The sequence below is a fragment of the Panthera pardus genome, unplaced genomic scaffold (assembly GCF_024362965.1).
Source record: "Panthera pardus isolate Hobbes unplaced genomic scaffold, ASM2436296v1 HiC_scaffold_16, whole genome shotgun sequence".
In the NCBI taxonomy this organism is placed as follows: domain Eukaryota; kingdom Metazoa; phylum Chordata; class Mammalia; order Carnivora; family Felidae; genus Panthera; species Panthera pardus.
In genome coordinates, this window is record NW_026526721.1 from 147,089,598 (window position 1) to 147,109,110 (window position 19,513).

Sequence of the window (19,513 nt, forward strand, 5' to 3'; positions counted from 1 at the left end):
TTGAAAATAGTAATATCTATGATAATGCCAATGATTATACCCATGATGACCCATCATGCTTAAATGGAAATAATAAAGTTAACCAGTAAAAAAGAGAATATATAAATACTTCTACTATTAAACCCAACACTGGCATTTAATTTCTGCAGAAAATTTGTTATACTGATTGCTAATTTGAATTTTTTCAATTCATTTCACTGGACTAATCATTCTCAAAAATGTACCAGACTCACCGGGGGGCTTATTAAACACACATTGCTGGGCTTCCCCTCCTGGGTTTCTGATTCAGTAAGTTTGGGGTGGGGTCCAACAATCTGCATTTCTTTTTTTTTTTTTTTTATTTTTTTTTTTCAACGTTTTTAATTTATTTTTGGGACAGAGAGAGACAGAGCATGAACGGGGGAGGGGCAGAGAGAGAGGGAGACACAGAATCGGAAACAGGCTCCAGGCTCCGAGCCATCAGCCCAGAGCCTGACGCGGGGCTCGAACTCACGGACCGCGAGATCGTGACCTGGCTGAAGTCGGACGCTTAACCGACTGCGCCACCCAGGCGCCCCAACAATCTGCATTTCTAACGAGCAACCAGTGCTGCTGATGCCGCTAGTGTGGGGACCACACTCTGAGGAACCACTCCATTAGACATTTACTACATTAAGCACCAGGAGTACAAAGATCCTTATGTCAAAGTCACTGTCCTCTAGGAGGCTGACAAACTGGAGAGGGAAAACAAATAGATGATTTCAAGATACTGTCATTAGGTCTATACTGGAGATACGCAACAACCGGGAGGCCAGCCCTCAGGGAATATCCTCGTCTTGCCTGGAAGTCAGAAAGGACTTTGTAGAGGTGGCAGGTAACACTATAGCCAAGTCTTGTAGTATTAATGAGCCATGGACAGCTAATCATCCCAGGAAGTAAGGAAAGCATATACAGAGGCCTGGAGGCAAAGAAGTGTTTGTCCTTCTACAAAGGACAGATAATTTGAAGAATGTTAGGATGTGAGGGGAACAGAAGCCAGAAAGTGAGAACAAGTACAGAATGCCAGATCATGAAGGGCATCTTATGCCAGGCTGAGAAGGGCACACTTTATCCTGAAGATAACAGGGGGCCACTGGCAGTATTTAAGTATTTTAGAAAGACCTCTATGGCGACAGTATGGGAGACTGGTAAGTTTAGGAGTTAGGAGACTAGGTAACTCGGTATTACTGGAGTCCTAGCAAGAAATGAGGTAGGCCTGAACTAAGGTTAATAGCGGTGGGGACAGCTGTACTCAAGGCAGACTTGGTTGGGAGCTGGCAGAGAGAGGAGGAGGAAGACACAGAAGTCAGAGAAGGCTCTCTCTCGTCACTGCTTCAGGAACATCGCCCTCTGCTACTCTACCACTTAACCTCTGAGGTGGCTGGTCCTGAGTCTTCCTTGCAGGCTGCTCTTCCATCCCTACCCAACGTCTGTACAATCCAGGGTTCCTTCCTCAGCCTTCTACTCTTCTCCCTCTGAATGTAATTCCAGGAGAAGCTCTGAAGACGACTTCTGTACTCCCTATAATCTGGTGACCCATGGATTTCTTTCCAGCCTTAGCCTCTCCTGAACTGCTAACTGGTCATCAATACTTGGATGTCCCCTAATACCAGATATTTCATTTGCAAAGATCTTCTCCCATTTGATAGACTGCCTTTTAGTTTTGATGATTTCCTTCACTGTGTAGAAGCTTTTTATTTTGACATTTATTTTTGCTTTTACTTTCCTTGTCTCAGGAGACATATCTAGAAAAATGCTGCTACAGACGCTGTTGAAGAAATTACTGCCTGTGCTCTCTTCTAGGAATTTTATGGTTTCAGGCCTCACATTTAGGGCTCTAATCCACTTTGAGTTTATTTCTGCATATGGTGTAAGAAGGTGGTCCAGTTTGCAGATAGCTGTCCGGTTTTCCCAATACCAGTTGTTGAAGAGACTGTCATTTTCCCCTTGTATATTTTTCCCTCCTTTCTTGAAGATTGACCAGATAATTGTGGGCTTATCTCTGGGTTTTCTATTCTATTCCATTGATCTATGTGTCTATTTTGGTGCCAGTATCATATTGTTTTGATTACTACAGCCTCGTAATATAAGTTGAAATCTGGAACTGTGGCACCTCCAGTTTTGGTTTTCTTTTTCATGACCACTTTGGCTATTTGAGGTCTTTTGTGGTTCCATATAAATTTTAGGACCGATGTTCTAGTTCTGTGAAAATGCTGTTGATATTACAAAGATGTAGTCTTGTGCTACTGTTATACACATCTTCTAATCACATTATTTGTTAGGGTTTTTTTCTTTTTCTCCCTTTTTAGATCTTTAAGCATTTAACCCCTGGCCTCTGCCTGGTTGTCTTCTCACTATATAAACATGCTACTCAAAAGTGAACATTCACTAAATTCTTAGCACACTCCAATCCGTTCCCCATCCTGCGGCTTGAGTGATCTTCCTGAAACAATTTCCTCATGCCACTTCTGCCTCTTAGGACCCTTCAGGGTATTCTAGTTAATAACATACGAAAGCTCAAATATTTAGAGTGAAGTAAACTAATATCAGGAACTTACTTTGTAATGCATAAAAAAGGGTGGAGCAGTGAAACATTTATGTGATAAAGCAAATACAGTTAAATGTTAACGGTAGAATCTAGGTTTGGGTATATGACTATTCACTTCAAAATTCCTCCAACACGCTTGGAATTTCCATAGGATGTCAGAAAAAACCCTCAGGGTCCTCCTGCTGCCCTTAAAAAAATTTTTTTTTTAATGTTTATTTTTAAGAGAGAGAGAGAGAGAGAGAGAGAGAGCGCGACAGTGGGGGGAGGTGCAGAGAGAGGGGGAGAATCCAAAGCAGACTGCAGGCTCTGAGCTGTCAGCACAGAGCCCGATGCTGGGCTCGAACTCACGGACTGAGAAATCGTGACCTGAGCCGGTCAGACACTTAACCAACTGAGCCACCCTGGTGCCCCTTCCTGCTGCCCTTGCAATAAAGCCCAATATTCCTTACAAAAGCCACTTAATCCTTCTGCCCCTCGCTATATCCCATTTCCCACAACCCACATGCTAGTCTCCAGGTCCTGCAGAGCCAGACAGGGTGCAGTCTCCCAACTCTGAGTCTTCACACGTGCTGTCACTTCTTTCTGGAATATTCTTCCCTTTCCCTCACATCTGGGAGAACCCCAGCTTATCCTTCCGGTCTCCATTTAGTTTCCTCTAGGAAGCTTTCTTTGCCTCCACGAGTCTGGTTAAGCACTCTTCCTCATACTCGCAAAAACACACTGCACACTTAAAGACACTTCAGTGTAATGTGTCAGCTCATTTATGGGTTTCCTTCAGGGGAATGTCAGTCTGCCAAGTCTGTCCCCTTCATTCAACAAATATTCTTTGAGCAAGTTCTCTTAACAGTAAGCAGGATATAAAGTCCTTGCATTTAAGATACATAATTATCCTATTCTTTTTTTTTAAAGTTTTTAAAAATAAATTTTGAGAGACAGAGAGCGAGAGCATGAGGCGGGTAGGGGCAGAGAGAGAAAGAGAGAATCCCAAGCAGGCTCTGTGCTGACACAGGGCTTGATCTCATGAACTGAGCTGAAATCAAGAGTCCAACGCTTGCTTAACTGACTGAGCTACCCAGGCACCCCGAAATTATCCCATTCTTAACAGGCACTGTCCCTGCTTGTTCAACAAAAACAAAAACCATGTTGTCTTAGTCTCTTTGGGCTGTTATAACAAAAATACCATAGGCTAGGTACCTTTTAAACAACACAATTTATTTCTTAACGGTTCTGGAGGGTAGGAAGTTCAAGATCAAGGCACTGGCAGATCTAGTGTCTAGTGAGGGCTTATTTCTCGGTTCGTAAACAGCTGTCTTCCGTGTCCTCACACATCAGAAGAGGTAAGAGAGCATTCTGGTGTCTCTTTTATGAGGGCTCCATTCATGAGGCCTCTGCCCTCATAACCTAATCATCTATAAAAGACCATACCTCCTAATGCCATCGTCCTGTGGGGTACAATTTCAACCTATTCATTTGAGAGGTACACATTCACTGTGTAGCACGCACCATATAGTCAGAAGATCCTTTACCAATATTCATTATCTCTTAATCACGGCTATAGTCTCTATTTTCATAACTATACCCCATCTATAATAGCTTGTCCTGGGCCTTTACCCACAATCTATTACAATAATTTATTCACTCGTATCTATAAAACTCAAGTGGTTACCTCTCAACAATAACACATCAATTAATTGTGTAAGCTCATAATACATATCTCCTTCACTAAACTTAGAAAAGCTTTCTAGTCATTGGAGCTGGCAGTATTCAGCTGCCTTGCTCCAGCCAAGATGAACGATGTTTGACACTATTAAAAAGTCCATCATGAACCCTTTCTCTTTATTCTATTATGCAATTAGAAGGATTAAAACATATTAAAATTCAGGATACCTCTATTTGGCATTGACAGACAGCTAAAAACCATCTTTACTGGCCAAACCATTCAAGAAACAAAAGTCACTGAATTCCAAGTTATTTTTGGAAAACAAAACAGTAACCTAATAGTTTGTAGAGTGAAATAAAAGAAAAATAACTATCTACATACTTAACTCCAAGCAATTAATATACCTTTAAAGTGGCAATTAGGGCAATGGGGACTATGTGGCTTTAAACCTAAAGCAATCTACAGATTCAATGCAATCCCTATCAAAATTCCAGTGGCATTTTTCACAAAAATAGAACAAACAATCCTAAAATTTGTCTGGAACCACAAAAGACCCTGGGTAAGCCAAAGGAATCTTGAGAAAGAAGAACAAAGCTGAAGGCATCATGCTCCCTGACTCTGAACTCTATTACAAGCTACAGTCATTAAAACAGTTAAGGTATTGGCGTAAAAACAGATATATCAATGGAACAGAATAGAGAAACCAGAAATAAACCCAAGTGTATATAGTCAATTAACATATGACAAAGGAGCCAAGAATATACAATAGGTAAGAGGTAGTCTCCTCAATAAATGATGTTGGGAAAAACTGGACAGCCGTATGCAGAAGAATGAAACTGGACCACTATCTTATACCAAATACAGACATTAACTCAAAATGGGTTAGACCTGAACATAAGACCCGAAACCATAAAGCTCCTAGAAGTTAACACAGGCAGTAAGCTCCTTGATACTGGTCTTGGCAATTATTTTTTTTTATTTTTTTTCTTATGTTTTATATATGAGAGAGAGGCAGAGAGTGAGTAGGGGAGGGGCAGAGAGACAGAGACAGAATTAGAAGCAGGCTCCAGGCTCTGAGCTGTCAGCACAGAGCCCGACGTGGGGCTCGAACTCACAAACCGTGAGACTGTGACCTAAACTGAAGTCAGACACTTAACTGACACTTAACAAGCCACCCAGGTGCCGCAGCAATTATTATTTTTTTTAATCTGACTCTAAAAGCAAAAGCAACAAAAGCAAAATAAACAAGTGGGACTACATCAAACTAAAAGGTTTTTACACAACAAAGGAAACCATCAACAAAATAAAAAGGCAACCAAATGAATGGGAGAAAATATTTCCAACGCCTATATCTCATAAGGGGTTAACATGCAAAATGTATAAAGAATGCATACAATTCAATTAGCAAAAAAACAAACAATATAGTTAACAAAATGGGCAGAAAACATGAACAGACATTTCTCCAAAGAAGACCCAAAAGGCACATGTAAAGATGTTCAACATCACTAGTCATCAAAAAAAATGCAAACCAAAACCACAATGGGATATCACTTCACAACTGTTAGAATGGCTAGTATCAAAAAGATAAGAAAAAACAAATGTTGGCAAGGATGTGGAGAAAAGGGAACCCCTGTGCCCTGTTGGTGGGAGTATAAATTGGTACAGTCATTGTGGAAAATAGTATGAGGTTCCTCAAAAAATTAAAAATTTTGGTATTTTGACCATACGATCCAGCAGCTCCACTCTTGGAAATTTATCCAAAGAAAATGGAAACACTAACTTGAAAAGATACATGTACCCTTATGTTCACTGCAGCATTATTTATAACAGCCAAGATAAGAGAACAACCTAAGTATCCACTGATGGATGAATGGATAAAAGAAGATGTGAGATACACACACACAATATTATTCAGCCACAAGAAAGAATGAAATTCTGCCATTTGTGACAACATAGATGGACCTTGAGGGCATTATGCTAAGTGAAATAATTCAGATAAAGAAAGACAAATGCAGTATAATCTCTCTTATACGTGGAATCTAAAAAAAAACCCCAAACTCCTCAAGCTCATAGATACAGAGAACAGATTGGTGGTTGTGGGATGGGGCGGGGGTGGGGGTGGGGCTATGGATGGAGGGCATCAAAAAGTGAATTTAAAAAAAACAAGCATTCAGGGGCGCCTGGGTGGCTCAGTTGATTAAGCATCCGACTCTTGGTTTCAGCTCAGGTCACGATCTCATAGTTCCTGAGTTTGAGACTCAGGTTCTGAGCTGACAGTGCAGAACCTGCTTGAGATCTCTCTCTCCCTCTCTGCTCTGCCCCACTCTCTGTCTCTGTCTCTCTCAAAATAAATAAACTTAAAAAAAAAAAAAGTACTCAATGCTAAATACATAAATAAAAAGAGCAAAGACAAAAAAAAAAAACCTCCCCAGAAATACAGGAATTTTCGGGTGACTTTTTTGACACTAAAAGGGCATTACAGTACATAAATCAATGACACAAACTACTCAAATCACATAAACACTTCTGAGAATCACTTAGACTGAAAGCTTAAAATTCTAAGCCATGGAGAGCATGGAGAAAACTAAACAAATAAAATAAAAATTCTCTCTAATGACCAAACCATTGAGGAAACAAAAGTCACTAAATTCCAAGTTATTTTTGAAAAAACACAGAGTCTAATGGTTTGAGCAGTAAAATAAAAGAAAAATAACTACATATGTCCTTCATTCTATGCAATTAATATATCTTTAAGGTGGCAAGTAGGGCAATGGGGCCTGTGTGACTTCAAAAAATGTTGAAAGAATTCATCTACCTGTCATGAATAAACTGTTAAGAAAGCTTTATCTTCAGTTCCTCCGCCTTCAGCTGGCAGTGAAACAGACATACTAGCTTTAAGTGTGCCAGCCAAACAGTTAATGATCTGTAAACATACACTTACACAAGTACTGAGAGTTCCTGTTTAAATAGACTAAGATGAAAGTCCTTCTATAAAGAGCCCTTTAGCGATGATGTTAAAGTTATTCTCTAAATATTTCATCTAAGTTTGCGGTTTATATTAGATTTTCTTAAAGAGGACATATTTGAAAGATGTTTTTTAAAGCAAACAGAACTATTTAATTAGATCTAATTATATTCTAATAGAGCTATTTTCATGTCCTCATCCAGGTGCTGGGAAGCTTTTTATGTAAAGAACTAGATAGCAAATATTTTAATTTTTTTTTAAGGTTTATTCATTTTTCAGAGACAGAGCGTGAGCAGGGAAGGGGCAGAGAGAGAGGGAGACACAGAATCCGAAGCAGGCTCCAGGCTCCGAGCGGTCAGCACAGAGCCTGACGCGGGGCTCAAACTCGATCATGACCGGAGCCGAAGTCGGACACTCCACTGACTGAGCCACCCAGGCGCCCCTAGATAGCAAACATTTTAGGCTTTGCAGTTCACATAAGGTCTCTATCACATATTCATCTTTGTTTTTTCCCCCCTCCATCTCTTTAAAAATATAAACTATTCTTGGTTTGTGGCTATACAGAAATAGCCTATGGGCCAAACCCTGTCCTAGTGGATGAACCAAAGGAAGAAAGATCTGTTGATTTGATTACAGTGAAATTCCCCACAGCAAATAAGCCTGTATTGCACATTATCTGTCTGAGAACTGTTCAAAAAAGTCACTCTGTGAGCCCTTGGATTTGTAAGATCCAAGCACTAAAAGAACCCAGTTTTACTTTTTAATTTTTTTAAGATTTTATTTTTAAGTTTACTTACTTTGAGAAAGAGCACGTGCAAGTGGGCGTGGAGCAGAGAGAGGGAGAGAATCCCACACAGGCTCCTTGCCTGTGCAGAGCCCGACGCCCCACGCGGGGCTTGATCTCACAAACTGTGAGATCATGACCTGAGCCAAACATCAAGAGTCAGATGCTTAAAAGACTGAAACACCCAGGCACCCCTTAAAATTTTATTTTTAAGTAATCTCTACACACAACGTGGGGCTACAACCTACAATCCCAAGATCAAGAGTAGCATGCTCTTTCAATTGAGCCAGCCAGGTGCCCCAAAAGAACTTCAGTTTTAGCATAAAGCAATAATGGCCATCAATTCTTACTTCTTTTCAGCTCAAATTAGAAAACCAAATTGATTATAAAAGAAAATCTCCATAAACTCCACCAAAACATATAGGGGTAAAGGTGTGCTTGTAATACTGTTCTATCTCCCCAACAGATCTCTAATTCAACACCAGATGTAACATCCATAAATTTTATAATGACAATTTGATTAACAGACTTAGAAATGGGATGAGTCAGAAGATGTGATTTCTAACTGTAACAATACCATAACTAGTTGTGTAAACCTGGACAAGTCAAGTATTTCCATTTGCTCCCATCTTCTAAATAGACGAGGGTAAAACCAGACAAAATTTATGGTGATGGATTTAAAGTTCTGTAACTATTATCCTTCATTACTTCTTGGTTAGTGATACACCAGAAATAAAGTTCTTTTATAAGACATCAACAGTGTATTAAAAGATACCATAAAAACATGAATCACACGAAAATGAGCTATCAAAGCTAAACACTTACGTACTCACAACACGTTAGTAATAGCCATCTTGAACACTTCCAGTGTTTGCCACTGTTTGAAGTGTTTTTACAAACATCATCTCATATAACCCACATGGTAATCCTAAAAGGTAAATAGCATAATTTGAAAGATCAAGCAGTGTGTTAAAGAAGGGGCAGAATTAGAATCCAGCAATGCTCCTGAACACTACAGACATTGCCATTGTTCCTGGAGCAGCGTCTAGTCGTCTCCACTCAAGATAAGCAGGAATGCCAAAAGGCAAAATAAGCGGTACTCTGCCTCCCTTTCCTCCCAGTCTCCTCTCCTGCTGGCATGGAAGGCTGACACACTGTGCCTGCTCTTCTTGCTTTGCACAAGTTTATGTGCCCGATACCTGCTTTCTACACAGAGCTTTGTTGCACGTCTCCACACCTACATTGGATCCACCATGGTCTACAGCATCATGATAATCAGAACAGAAGGAAATCTAGCCTGCCCTGTTCCTTCTTTGTCCAGGTGAGATATCAACATTGTGAAGTTAACCTTTTTTTTAATTTGGCCTTGAATGATGTAAAGTAATTCATCTTATTTTGTCTGAAAGCTCTGGTGACAAGAGCCATAAGGGGTCTTCACCGAACTACTCTTGGACTCCTACCTTCTGCATGGCCTTCAGAGGTTACCTGGATGACCCTTGCCAGCTGAGGCAAGGGAGGAGATGCTGTTAATCAGCTGTAGCATCTGAACCAGTGGTTGTAAGTAAACATTTATGCATGGCTGTTCAGGACTACATCCCTCTAACATAATATCAAGGAGTACATGCGTAGTGGAAAGTTAGACAAGCCCAAAGTTGAATCCTAGCTCAGCTGTGTAACCTGGGGCTTAAAACCCTCTTCTGTAAAAAAGTAAGCATGATACATAATAAAGCAAAACACCCAAGTAACAGGCATAACACACGATGTTCCCATCCCATCTGTTGGCCAAAGTCCTACTTTTGAGTATCAGCATTCAGTAATTCACATTAAAAAGTGGAATTTGGGGTGCCTGGGTAGCTCAGTCGGTTAAGCACCCGACTCTTGATTTCGCTCAGGTTCTCATGATCTCACAGTTTGTGAGTTTGAGCCCCACATTGGGCTTCGTGCTGACAGTATAAAGCCTGGAGCCTACTTGGAGTTCTGTCTCCCTCTCTGTCTGCCCCGCCCCTGCCCCTGCTCGCTCGTGCGTGCTCTCTCTCTCTCTCACAAATAAACATTAAAAAAAATTTTTTTTTGATAGACTTTATCCTTTATTATTTCTCTCACTTTCACACTGACTAGACATGAACTGAAAACCACTGAGCTTAATTCAATAAACATTTACAACAGCCAATAAATGCTAATACCAATGGTTATTAACAGTTCCTATGCTCCAGGTCAAAGTCACACTGAAGTAATAGTTTTTAATCAACAAATATGCTATACATTCTACAGTTAAACTGCTGTTAAATTAAGATGCCAATTTTTAACCTATCTACCAAATAAGATTAAAATGAATAATCCTTAGTGTTAGCAATGGTGCCAGACAAATAAGAACTCTCTTATACTGACGGTAAGAATGTCAAATGGTACAACTTTCCTAAAAGAGTCGTTAAAAAAAAATAAAAATAGAAAAAGACTGTTTGGCAATATAAAGAAAGACTCAAAAGATAAATACTTTTGACCTAGCCATTCCACTTACAGGAATTTATCCCAAAGATAATATTGGGCAAGCAGAAAATTAGATGTAACAATAATAATCTCTCATAAATTATAATTATGGCATAGCTAAATATATTATTCAGTCACTAAAAGGGAGAAACCAAGTCTATTGTCATAAAATACATAAATTAAAAAATCTGATTTTTCAAAACAGTATGTAGGATATGAGCCTATTTGTTTAAAAAACAAATATAAAGGGGCGCCTGGGTGGCTCAGTTGGTTAAGTGTCTGACTCTTGGTCTCAGGTCAGTTCCTGAGCTCAGGGTTGTGAGTTCAAGCCCTGCGATGGGTTCTATGCTGGGCGGGGAGCGTACTTAAAAAAACAAAAAACCCCACAAATACACACACATATAGAAAAAATGAACACGGTATCTTCAGGTGGTAGGATCATGTGTTATTTTCTTACCTTCATAATTTTTTTCTCTCACTGGGACAAGAAACATGTATTACTTTATAATTTAAAATAGTGACTTCCAGGGGTGCCTGGGTGGCTTGGTCAGTTGAGCATCCAACTCTTGATTTCAGTGCAGGTCATGATCCCAGGGTCATGAGATTGAGACCCAAGATTCTCTGTCTCTGTCTCTCTCTCTCCCCGTCTCTCAGTTCCTCTCCCTGCTAGTGCTCTCTCAAATAAATAAAATAGTGACTTCCAATTTTGAGAAGAAAATGCTTTAAGACATAATTTCTTTTAGTTCTTTTTATTTATTTTTAAATGTTTATTTATTTGGGAGAGAGAGTGCACAGGAGGGACAGAAAGAGAGAATCTCAAGCAGGCTCCACACTCAGCAAAGAGCCCAATGTGGGGCTTGATCCCATAAACCTGAGATCACCTGAGCGGAAATCAAGAATCAGACACAGGCTCCTGGGTGGCTCAGTTGGTTAAGCGTCTGACTCTTGATATTGGCTCAGGTCATGATCTCACGGTTCCTGAGTTCGAGCTCCACACCGGGTTCCTCATTGACAGTGCAGAGCCTCCTTGGGATTCTCTCTCTCCCTCTCTCACCCCCCTCTCCTGGCGCTCTCTCTCTCTCTCTCAAAAATGAATAAACATTAAAAAAAAAAAAAAGTCAGACACTTAACTGACTGGGCCACCCAGGCACCCCTCTTTTAGTTCTTTTAATCCAAGTATAAAAAAAACCTCAGTTAACAGATCAGAAGGTTGTGATTTATCCACAATCCCACAGCTTCAAATGGTAGAAGGGGCTGCTCTACCTGGTGCCTCTAGGTGAGGTTCCATCAACTTGAGCTGTCTTGGCCTATTCCACTAGGTTTTGGCTACTGTAACATGCTTCCTTAGTCTGTAGCCCCCAGTGTTCTTCCCGCCCCCCCCCCCCCCGTTTCTTAGCAAAATTTTATTCAGATATCAGCTTTCCTGCAAAATCTTAAGCAACCTATTTAGTAATTATTTCATACTGACATATTTTATTTCACTTTGAGTCTTTACCCACAGAAGTTTATAAGCTCCTAGAGGGCAGGGATGGAGTCCTGTTTATGTATTTTCCACAAATGATTCAGCAAAGCATTTTATACGTAGCACATTCTTATAATGTTTGACAAACAAATGAAAGAAGACATAATCTGTTTTTACCCCTGATTTTTTAAGTAAAATAAAGCCTCAAAAGATCAGACCATGGTCACTCACTTACTGGTCCTTTCTTTTTCCTAACTCAAGCTGTACCCCCTTATTCACCTGTGCTCAAGCTCTCTCTCAGCGCTGGAAGAGATATATGAACTCCTCTTAACACCTCTTACACCTATGTTCAGACTATGCATCTAGCTGGAATAACAATGATACTTAAATAAAAGCTGTTCATCATTCATTCAACATTTATTTACTGAGCCCCTATCACGCACCAAACATCATATTCCATCAGCCAGAAACCTCTATTAACTGGCATCTGTGCTTACTGACAAAACTGATGCCCATAATACCCTAAAGCAGGAGTCTACAAACCTCAGCACACAGGCAAAATCTGGTCTGCTGCCTGTTTTTGAAAATAAAGTTTTGTTGGGGAGCCTGGGTGGCGCAGTCGGTTAAGCGTCCGACTTCAGCCAGGTCACGATCTCGCGGTCCGTGAGTTCGAGCCCCGCGTCAGGCTCTGGGCTGATGGCTCGGAGCCTGGAGCCTGTTTCCGATTCTGTGTCTCCCTCTCTCTCTGCCCCTCCCCCGTTCATGCTCTGTCTCTCTCTGTCCCAAAAATAAATAAAAAACGTTGAAAAAAAAAAATAAATAAAAAATAAAAAAAAAAAAGAAAATAAAGTTTTGTTAACCACTGCCACACCCATTCATCTATTTATGAATTACTTATGGCTGTTTTGGGGCTGTAAGGGCAGAATTGAATAGTTACAACAGAGACCATATAGCTCACAAAGGCTAAATTATTTAGTATCTGGCCCTTTACATAATAGGTTGCTGACTCTGACTACTGTAAAATATCAATATGCCACCGGAGTCTCAAAACATTCTATATTTGGCATATTTTTAATAGTGGTAACACATAACATGCAGGAAATAATTTTGTTAATTCTTGAAAAATTACTAATCCGGGGCACCTGGGTGGCTCAGTCGGTTGAGCGTCCGGCTTCGGCTCAGGTCATGATCTCACAGTCTGTGAGTTCGAGCCCCGTGTCGGGCTCTGTGCTGACAGCTCAGAGCCTGGAGCCTGCTTCCGATTCTGTGTCCCCCTCTCTCTCTGCCCCTCCCCGACTCATGCTCTGTCTCTCTCTGTCTCAGAAATAAATAAACATTAAAAAAAAATTAAAAAAGAAAAAGAAAAATTACTAATCCAATATCATCCATATCAGTACCCAATACGTGGTAACATTCCACTCTTTGCATCATATTCCCATAACCAGTCATTCCTAAAAAGAGCATTAACATACTTCCAACTGATAAAAATCTGTGTTTTCTAGAAGTCCTGGAACTTTGATGATCTTTGATCCCAGCTCCTCACAAGTTAAGAGTTTCAGACTGAATAGTCTCATTATTTTCAAATTTAGTCCTCACACAGAAGTTACTTCTCTGAACAGATCTCTGGTTCCACCATGTATCTTGAGGTTTCCTACCAATAATTCAAGCATAATAGAAGCTATTTTATTCCTGAAAAGAATGACTGTTTCAAACATACTTCCTGAAGATGCTCAGCATTTTGTGGGGCTTTGTTGGCTGCACACAATCCTGGAATGGCGCCTTCAGGGAAAAATAGACTCTAGGCTTCTTCCCTGGGTGGAATCAAACAGCCACATTTACAAGGAAAAATAAATTTTTTTTTTTTTTAAGATTTTAAGCAATGTCCACACCCAACGTGGGACTCAAACTTACAAACAGGAGATCAAGAGTCACATGCTCTACAGACTGAATCAGCCAAGCGCCCCAATACTTTAAGCTCAACTGCAGTAGTCCTCGAAATATTTCTTTAAAAATATTTAATAACCTGGGGCACCTGGGTGGCATACTCATTAAGCACCTGGCTCTTGATCTTGGCTCAGGTCGTCATTTCACTGTTTGGGAGTTTGAGCCCTGAATCGGGCTTTACACTGATGGGGCAGAGCCTGCTTGGGATTCTGTATCTCCTTCTCTCTGCTCCTCCCCCATTTGTGCTCACTTTCTCTCTCTCTCTCATTCTCTTTCAAGATACATAAATAAAAATAAACTTAAAAATATTTAATAACCCACAGCTTTGGAATTAAAAAAAATTATAGAATGTGGTATCAGACAAGATTTCAGAGGTCACTAAATCCAAATATATTAATTTATAGATGAAACAGATGAGGCTTACCTGATTTACCCAAGGGCCAACTAGTTTTCATTAATTTATGTTGGCCTCAAATCATAAAGTTACACTGATGTTCTATTTATAAGCCAGGCACTGGGCCGGGGGGCCAAGATTACAAATGTATCTTAGTAAAATGATGAATTCATTTAATCTAAATCAATGAGATTTTTTTGCAGTGAAACACATGCATCAGAGAATCACATAAAATTCTTTTATATAAACTGTTTAACATCCTACTTTTCCTACAAAGAAAGCTCTCCTTTCTTTTAGGGAGACAGTCCAATGTATAGGGTAAGAATACTGGCTCTGGAGGAGCCTGGGTGGCTCAGTCGGTTAAGCATCCGACTTTGGCTCAGGTCATGATCTCACAGCTTGTGAGTTCAAGCCCTGCATTGTGCGCACTGACAGCTCAGAGCCTGGAGCCTGCTTCAGATTCTGCGGCTCAATCTCTCTTTGCCCCTCCCCAGCTCATACTATTTTTCTCTCAAAAATAAAAACATTTAAAAAAAAAAGGGGGGGGGAGGTACCTGAGTGGCTCAGTCAGTTGAGTGTCCGACTTCAGCTCAGGTCATGATCTCATGGCTTGTGAGTTCGAACCCCATGTCAGGTTCTGTGCTGATAGCTCAGAGCCTGGAGCCTGCTTCAGATTTTGTATCTCCCTCTCTCCCTGCCCCACCCCTCAAAAATAAATAAACATTAAAAAAAGAAAAAGAAAGAAAAAGAATACTGATTCTGGAGGTAGGCTACACAATTTAGATTCTTGATGTTGGCTCTGGCTGTGTAACCTTAGGGCAATTTACTTAACAGCTCTGTTTTGCTTCTTGATCTTTAAGGGGATAATCAAATTCTGGAAACAATCTTTACATAGCTGGTACATATAAGTGCTCTATAATGTTAGGTACTATTATTTTCCTTAGGGAGTTTTCTTAACAAAACATAGGAAAGTAACCAAGATATGGAGTAAGTGCCCTTTAAAAAGCAGCTGTTAAAATATAATTGCAATCACTGTAGTAAAAGTTGATTAAATATAAAGGGTAAAGAGGAAAAAATAGTTTTTCAAAGGACAATTTATAAGTTAAATCCTACTTAAAGTACATGCACTAGAAGTTCTGCCTTTACTATTAAAAACTTCACTGAAGCTCATTCTCAAAATCTTTCAAGAAAGAAAATGGTTAAACACTAATGTCACAGTGTTTCTGGGTTTCACTAAGGGTCTGGCTTCAGTAGATTAAATGACCCCTTAAACACAAGTGTCATGGCCCAGTGGTGTCCCTCAAGAAGCTTCAGCCTAGAATCCAACAAATATATGGATTTTACTTTATAACAATTACTAGTGCTTTTACTCAAAGATAGCCTTTTTAAAAAGTTACTCCGGGGCGCCTGGGTGGCGCAGTCGGTTAAGCGTCCGACTTCAGCCAGGTCACGATCTCGCGGTCCGTGAGTTCGAGCCCCGCGTCAGGCTCTGGGCTGATGGCTCGGAGCCTGGAGCCTGTTTCCGATTCTGTGTCTCCCTCTCTCTCTGCCCCTCCCCCGTTCATGCTCTGTCTCTCTCTGTCCCAAAAATAAATAAAAAACGTTGAAAAAAAAAAATTAAAAAAGAAAAAAAAAAAGTTATGCAATAGGAAGAATATGTGGCACTCTCTCCCTTGCAAGGACTTATATCAAGTTGGGAAGCCATGCCAGAGTCACAGAACACAGGGTCTTAAAAGCTGTGTGACCTTGGAAAACTCACTTAACAGGTCTTTAAAACTCATTATCTCATCTACAAATTGGTGCTAACAACATCTACGTCTCAGATTTGGAGGTGGTGAAAGAAGGGGGCAACTGAGGAGATAAACTAAGATTTATTTATATGAAAATGCTTTGAGAATGGCTCATAGACATGTATACACTTCTGGTCCCAATCCTTTTCTCCCATAGGCAGGGGGAGGAGAAAGCATGTAGCAAGCTAAGGTAAACTGCAATTTGCATTGCGATAAATAAACCTTGATCATTGTTCCCATTTCAGGTTGTTTCTGGAATAGCAAAACGTTGCTACAGTCTCAGTTTTTGTTTTTGTGTTTTTTAAATACAGGATTCCAGAGATCGCCATAATTCATGAAAAACACTTGAGGGCCAAGCATCCTCCTGCCTAGCACCCTCAAACTCATAACAAAGAAAACCACAATCCCTATTTATACATTTCTTCCCTCCACCAGCACAGACTGAATGCTGCCAAACATGTGATGGTAAAATATCTTTAAGAAATCTTTAGAGGTATTTTAAAAAGTTAATCCTATTTATGTAATCAGTATAAAAATTTGCTCTTCCAGAGCTGAAAAGGACTTTGATGAAAATTCCAATAGTACTCAAAGAAAAAATTTAAATTTCAAGCTTTTGTAACCTGATACTAGACAGAGCCTTACAAACTATTAAGCTCATAAGGAAGGAAATTTAATCTATTCTAAGTATGGAAGGATAGAAGTGTCTGGGGCCTCTAAGTACACTCGGTCGCATACACTGATCCAGTGTCAAAGGCAGGTTAAAAAGGGGGTTAAAAGAAAAGCATGGTGCAACCTCAGCACAAATTAGGAACATCAAAAATGAACAAAACTGTCAATTTTGTTTCACCACAAACAGAACCATCTAATAGTATCTAACACATACGAATAATTAGGGGGAACTTGCAAAATGAAAACAAAATGCAGGAATCTTATCCTCACAATGACAGTATTTGAAAAGAAGTCTTATTTAACTTAGAGTAATTAAAAATAATCCACTTCAATGAGGTCACAGCAAATCCATTTCAGTTTAGTAACTAAGAGTAATTTGTTTAAATTAGTAAACTTAAAACACTTTCGGGGATTTTTTTTTTTTTTTTTTTTTGGCTTTTGGAACCTAATCTATCTCTGCCCTATTAAATATCACTTACGTGGACACTAATTGAATATTTAAAAAAAGAATTCTGATAAAATATCTTCTAATTCAGTTGACAGAAATCCATCACAAAAGTCACTGTGCTGCTACCACTTTACAAGTATTATCTCATTCAGTCTTCCCCATAACCCTAAGAGGGAGGCATTATTATTTCTATAATATCCATTTTAAAGATGAAGAAACTGAAGTCTGTAGACATCAAGTAACTTGTTTAAGATTATAAGGCTGTGACTGAATCCAGGTTAATCTGCAGTAGGTACTTTCAATCACATTAAAAACAAAGTAAAAACTAATTTTTCAACTAGCTCCATGCAACTTTAAAGAACATCAAGAATCATATATTCAAGATTGGCAGTATTCATGAAAAATAATTTGTTTCTACCTACACATTTCTATTAAAAGCAGAACCTATCAAGTAGCAATTGACTTCTTTGTTTCCTTTCCTGTTTTAGATGTACATAAAACTAGTCTTGAGACACCAACACCAAAGTTTTAAAATTTAACCATCATTTTATAAGCCAAGACTCAATATCTCACATTTAAAGAATATGAAAGAAAGGTTTTCTGTAAATGACTCAGAAGCTAAGCCTGCAAAAATGTGAATCAGTGATTTATTCTCCCTCAATATCCTCTGTGCCCACCCTCAGAATCAGTAAAGAAACAAAATACATAACTTCCAGAGAGCAGAGGAAATACAGGAGAATTGAGACATTAGACCATTTCTCCTTATTACAATCATTTGGCTCGAAGGAACTGGAATAGTAAGGTGTTCTATCGCCTTTTACAAATATCAGAAGTATAAGTGACAATTAAAAAGGCATCTGCAATAAGCGTCCATTGTACCCGAAAAGCTGAATCAAATAAGAACATTTATCACGATTCCCAGGTCTCAATTTCTAGCTTCCCTGTCAATTATACAAAGAGTCAGCTATTAATTATTAATGGCATGCCATTTGCACTGGAGCTCTTGAAAAGAGCCTCCTGCTACTAATTTTTGTTATGAAAGAAAAACCGTCCTTCTTTTCTAGGGAAACCACAAGCCCCTACAATCCCTCAGATGGGATATCGCATTCTGTCCTTCCCACAGGACACTGTCAGGGCCACCTCCACATGAAGGGGAGGAGGAAGGGCTCAGGGGAGGGCGGTCCCCAAAGGTACCGGGGCCGGGGTCCCCGTTCCCCTGCTCCTCCAGCTGTCAGCGACCGGTCCGGCGGCGGGGCGGGGCGGGGCCAGGCCCGGGAGTTCGCACAAAGCGAGCGAACGGGCGGGCGGACCCTGACCCGGGCCGGGGTGGGGACCAGGCGGGGCGGAGCGAGGCGGGGGACACTTACCCAGCAGCAATACGTTCTTCCCTGCGGGGAGCTTGGAGCGCGAGCGGGTGGAGACCTCGCTGAGGATGCAGGACCTAGCGGGGAGCAAGGCGCACGCTGAGGCCGGGGGCTGGGACCCCACGGCGGGAGGGACGACCCGGCCTCGGCGCGCTTGAGTGGGGGCTGCCCGAGAACGCAGTGGCCTGGGCCCGGCGCCGAGCTTCGGCGGGCACGGGATCCCGAGGTATCCGCAGGGCCGGGAGTGCCAGCGGGGACCCGGGGAAGGGTGGGGTCGTTACCAAAGGTTCTGCCCGTCCTCGTCGTCGCCTGCTGCGGCGCCGCCGTTGCCCGATGTTAGCTCGTTAGCCAAGGGGCCGCCTGCGTAAGTGGAGGCTAATCCCGGCGGAGAGGAACCGAAGGAGCCGACTCGCCCCACAGCCGCCATCTTGGTCGGGAATCACACCACTCCCGGCAAAGCTGAATGAGCTAGGCGGCGGCGGCGGCGGCGGCGGTGGCGGCGGCGGGAACCCGGATATGGAGCGTTCGGCACACGGGAGCGGGGCGGGGTCTGCGGAGGTGGAGCCGCGGGCCCTGCAGGGACTGACGGAGCGAGGGAGGACGCACTGCGCATGCGCTGCTGACTGGCGGGCGCGCGTAAGGAATGCGCGTGCGCGGGCGACCAGGCTGGCGGTTGCGCTGCAGCCCCAGTTCTGAACTCTGAGTAGTGAGGAGTCTCCCGCCCCCCACCCGCAGCCGTGGGCTGCAGCACAGCCGGTTGGGGTGTGTCAGGTGAGCAGTGCTCCCTCCCACTCTTCAGTCGGGTCTACAAACCCCGCAGCCGGCGTGGAATTCCTGCACTGTCATTGCTGTCCCCCTGCCCCCCCCAACCCCCGATTCAGACTGAACGGCGGTCACCCGCCTACACCGACACTAACCCCGTGCCAAGATGGGAACGGGCCGCCCCGCCGCAAAAGAGGCTTTGTGCAGCCCGTGTCCGG

At 41.5% G+C, this 19,513-nt stretch overlaps 1 protein-coding gene across 1 annotated transcript in view; it reads right to left on the minus strand.

The window, feature by feature from the left end:
• Positions 1 to 19,068, minus strand: part of DYNC1LI1 (dynein cytoplasmic 1 light intermediate chain 1) — a 36,851-nt gene extending 17,783 nt beyond the window's left edge. The window contains exons 1-2 of the mRNA XM_053903899.1: positions 18,815 to 19,068; positions 18,537 to 18,610 (exon numbers count right to left, since the gene is read on the minus strand). Of these exons, the coding sequence (XP_053759874.1) occupies positions 18,537 to 18,610; positions 18,815 to 18,960 (220 nt within the window). The 5' untranslated portion in view covers positions 18,961 to 19,068. The remainder of the gene's footprint in view (positions 1 to 18,536; positions 18,611 to 18,814) is intronic.
• Between the last annotated feature and the right edge of the window lie 445 nt (positions 19,069 to 19,513).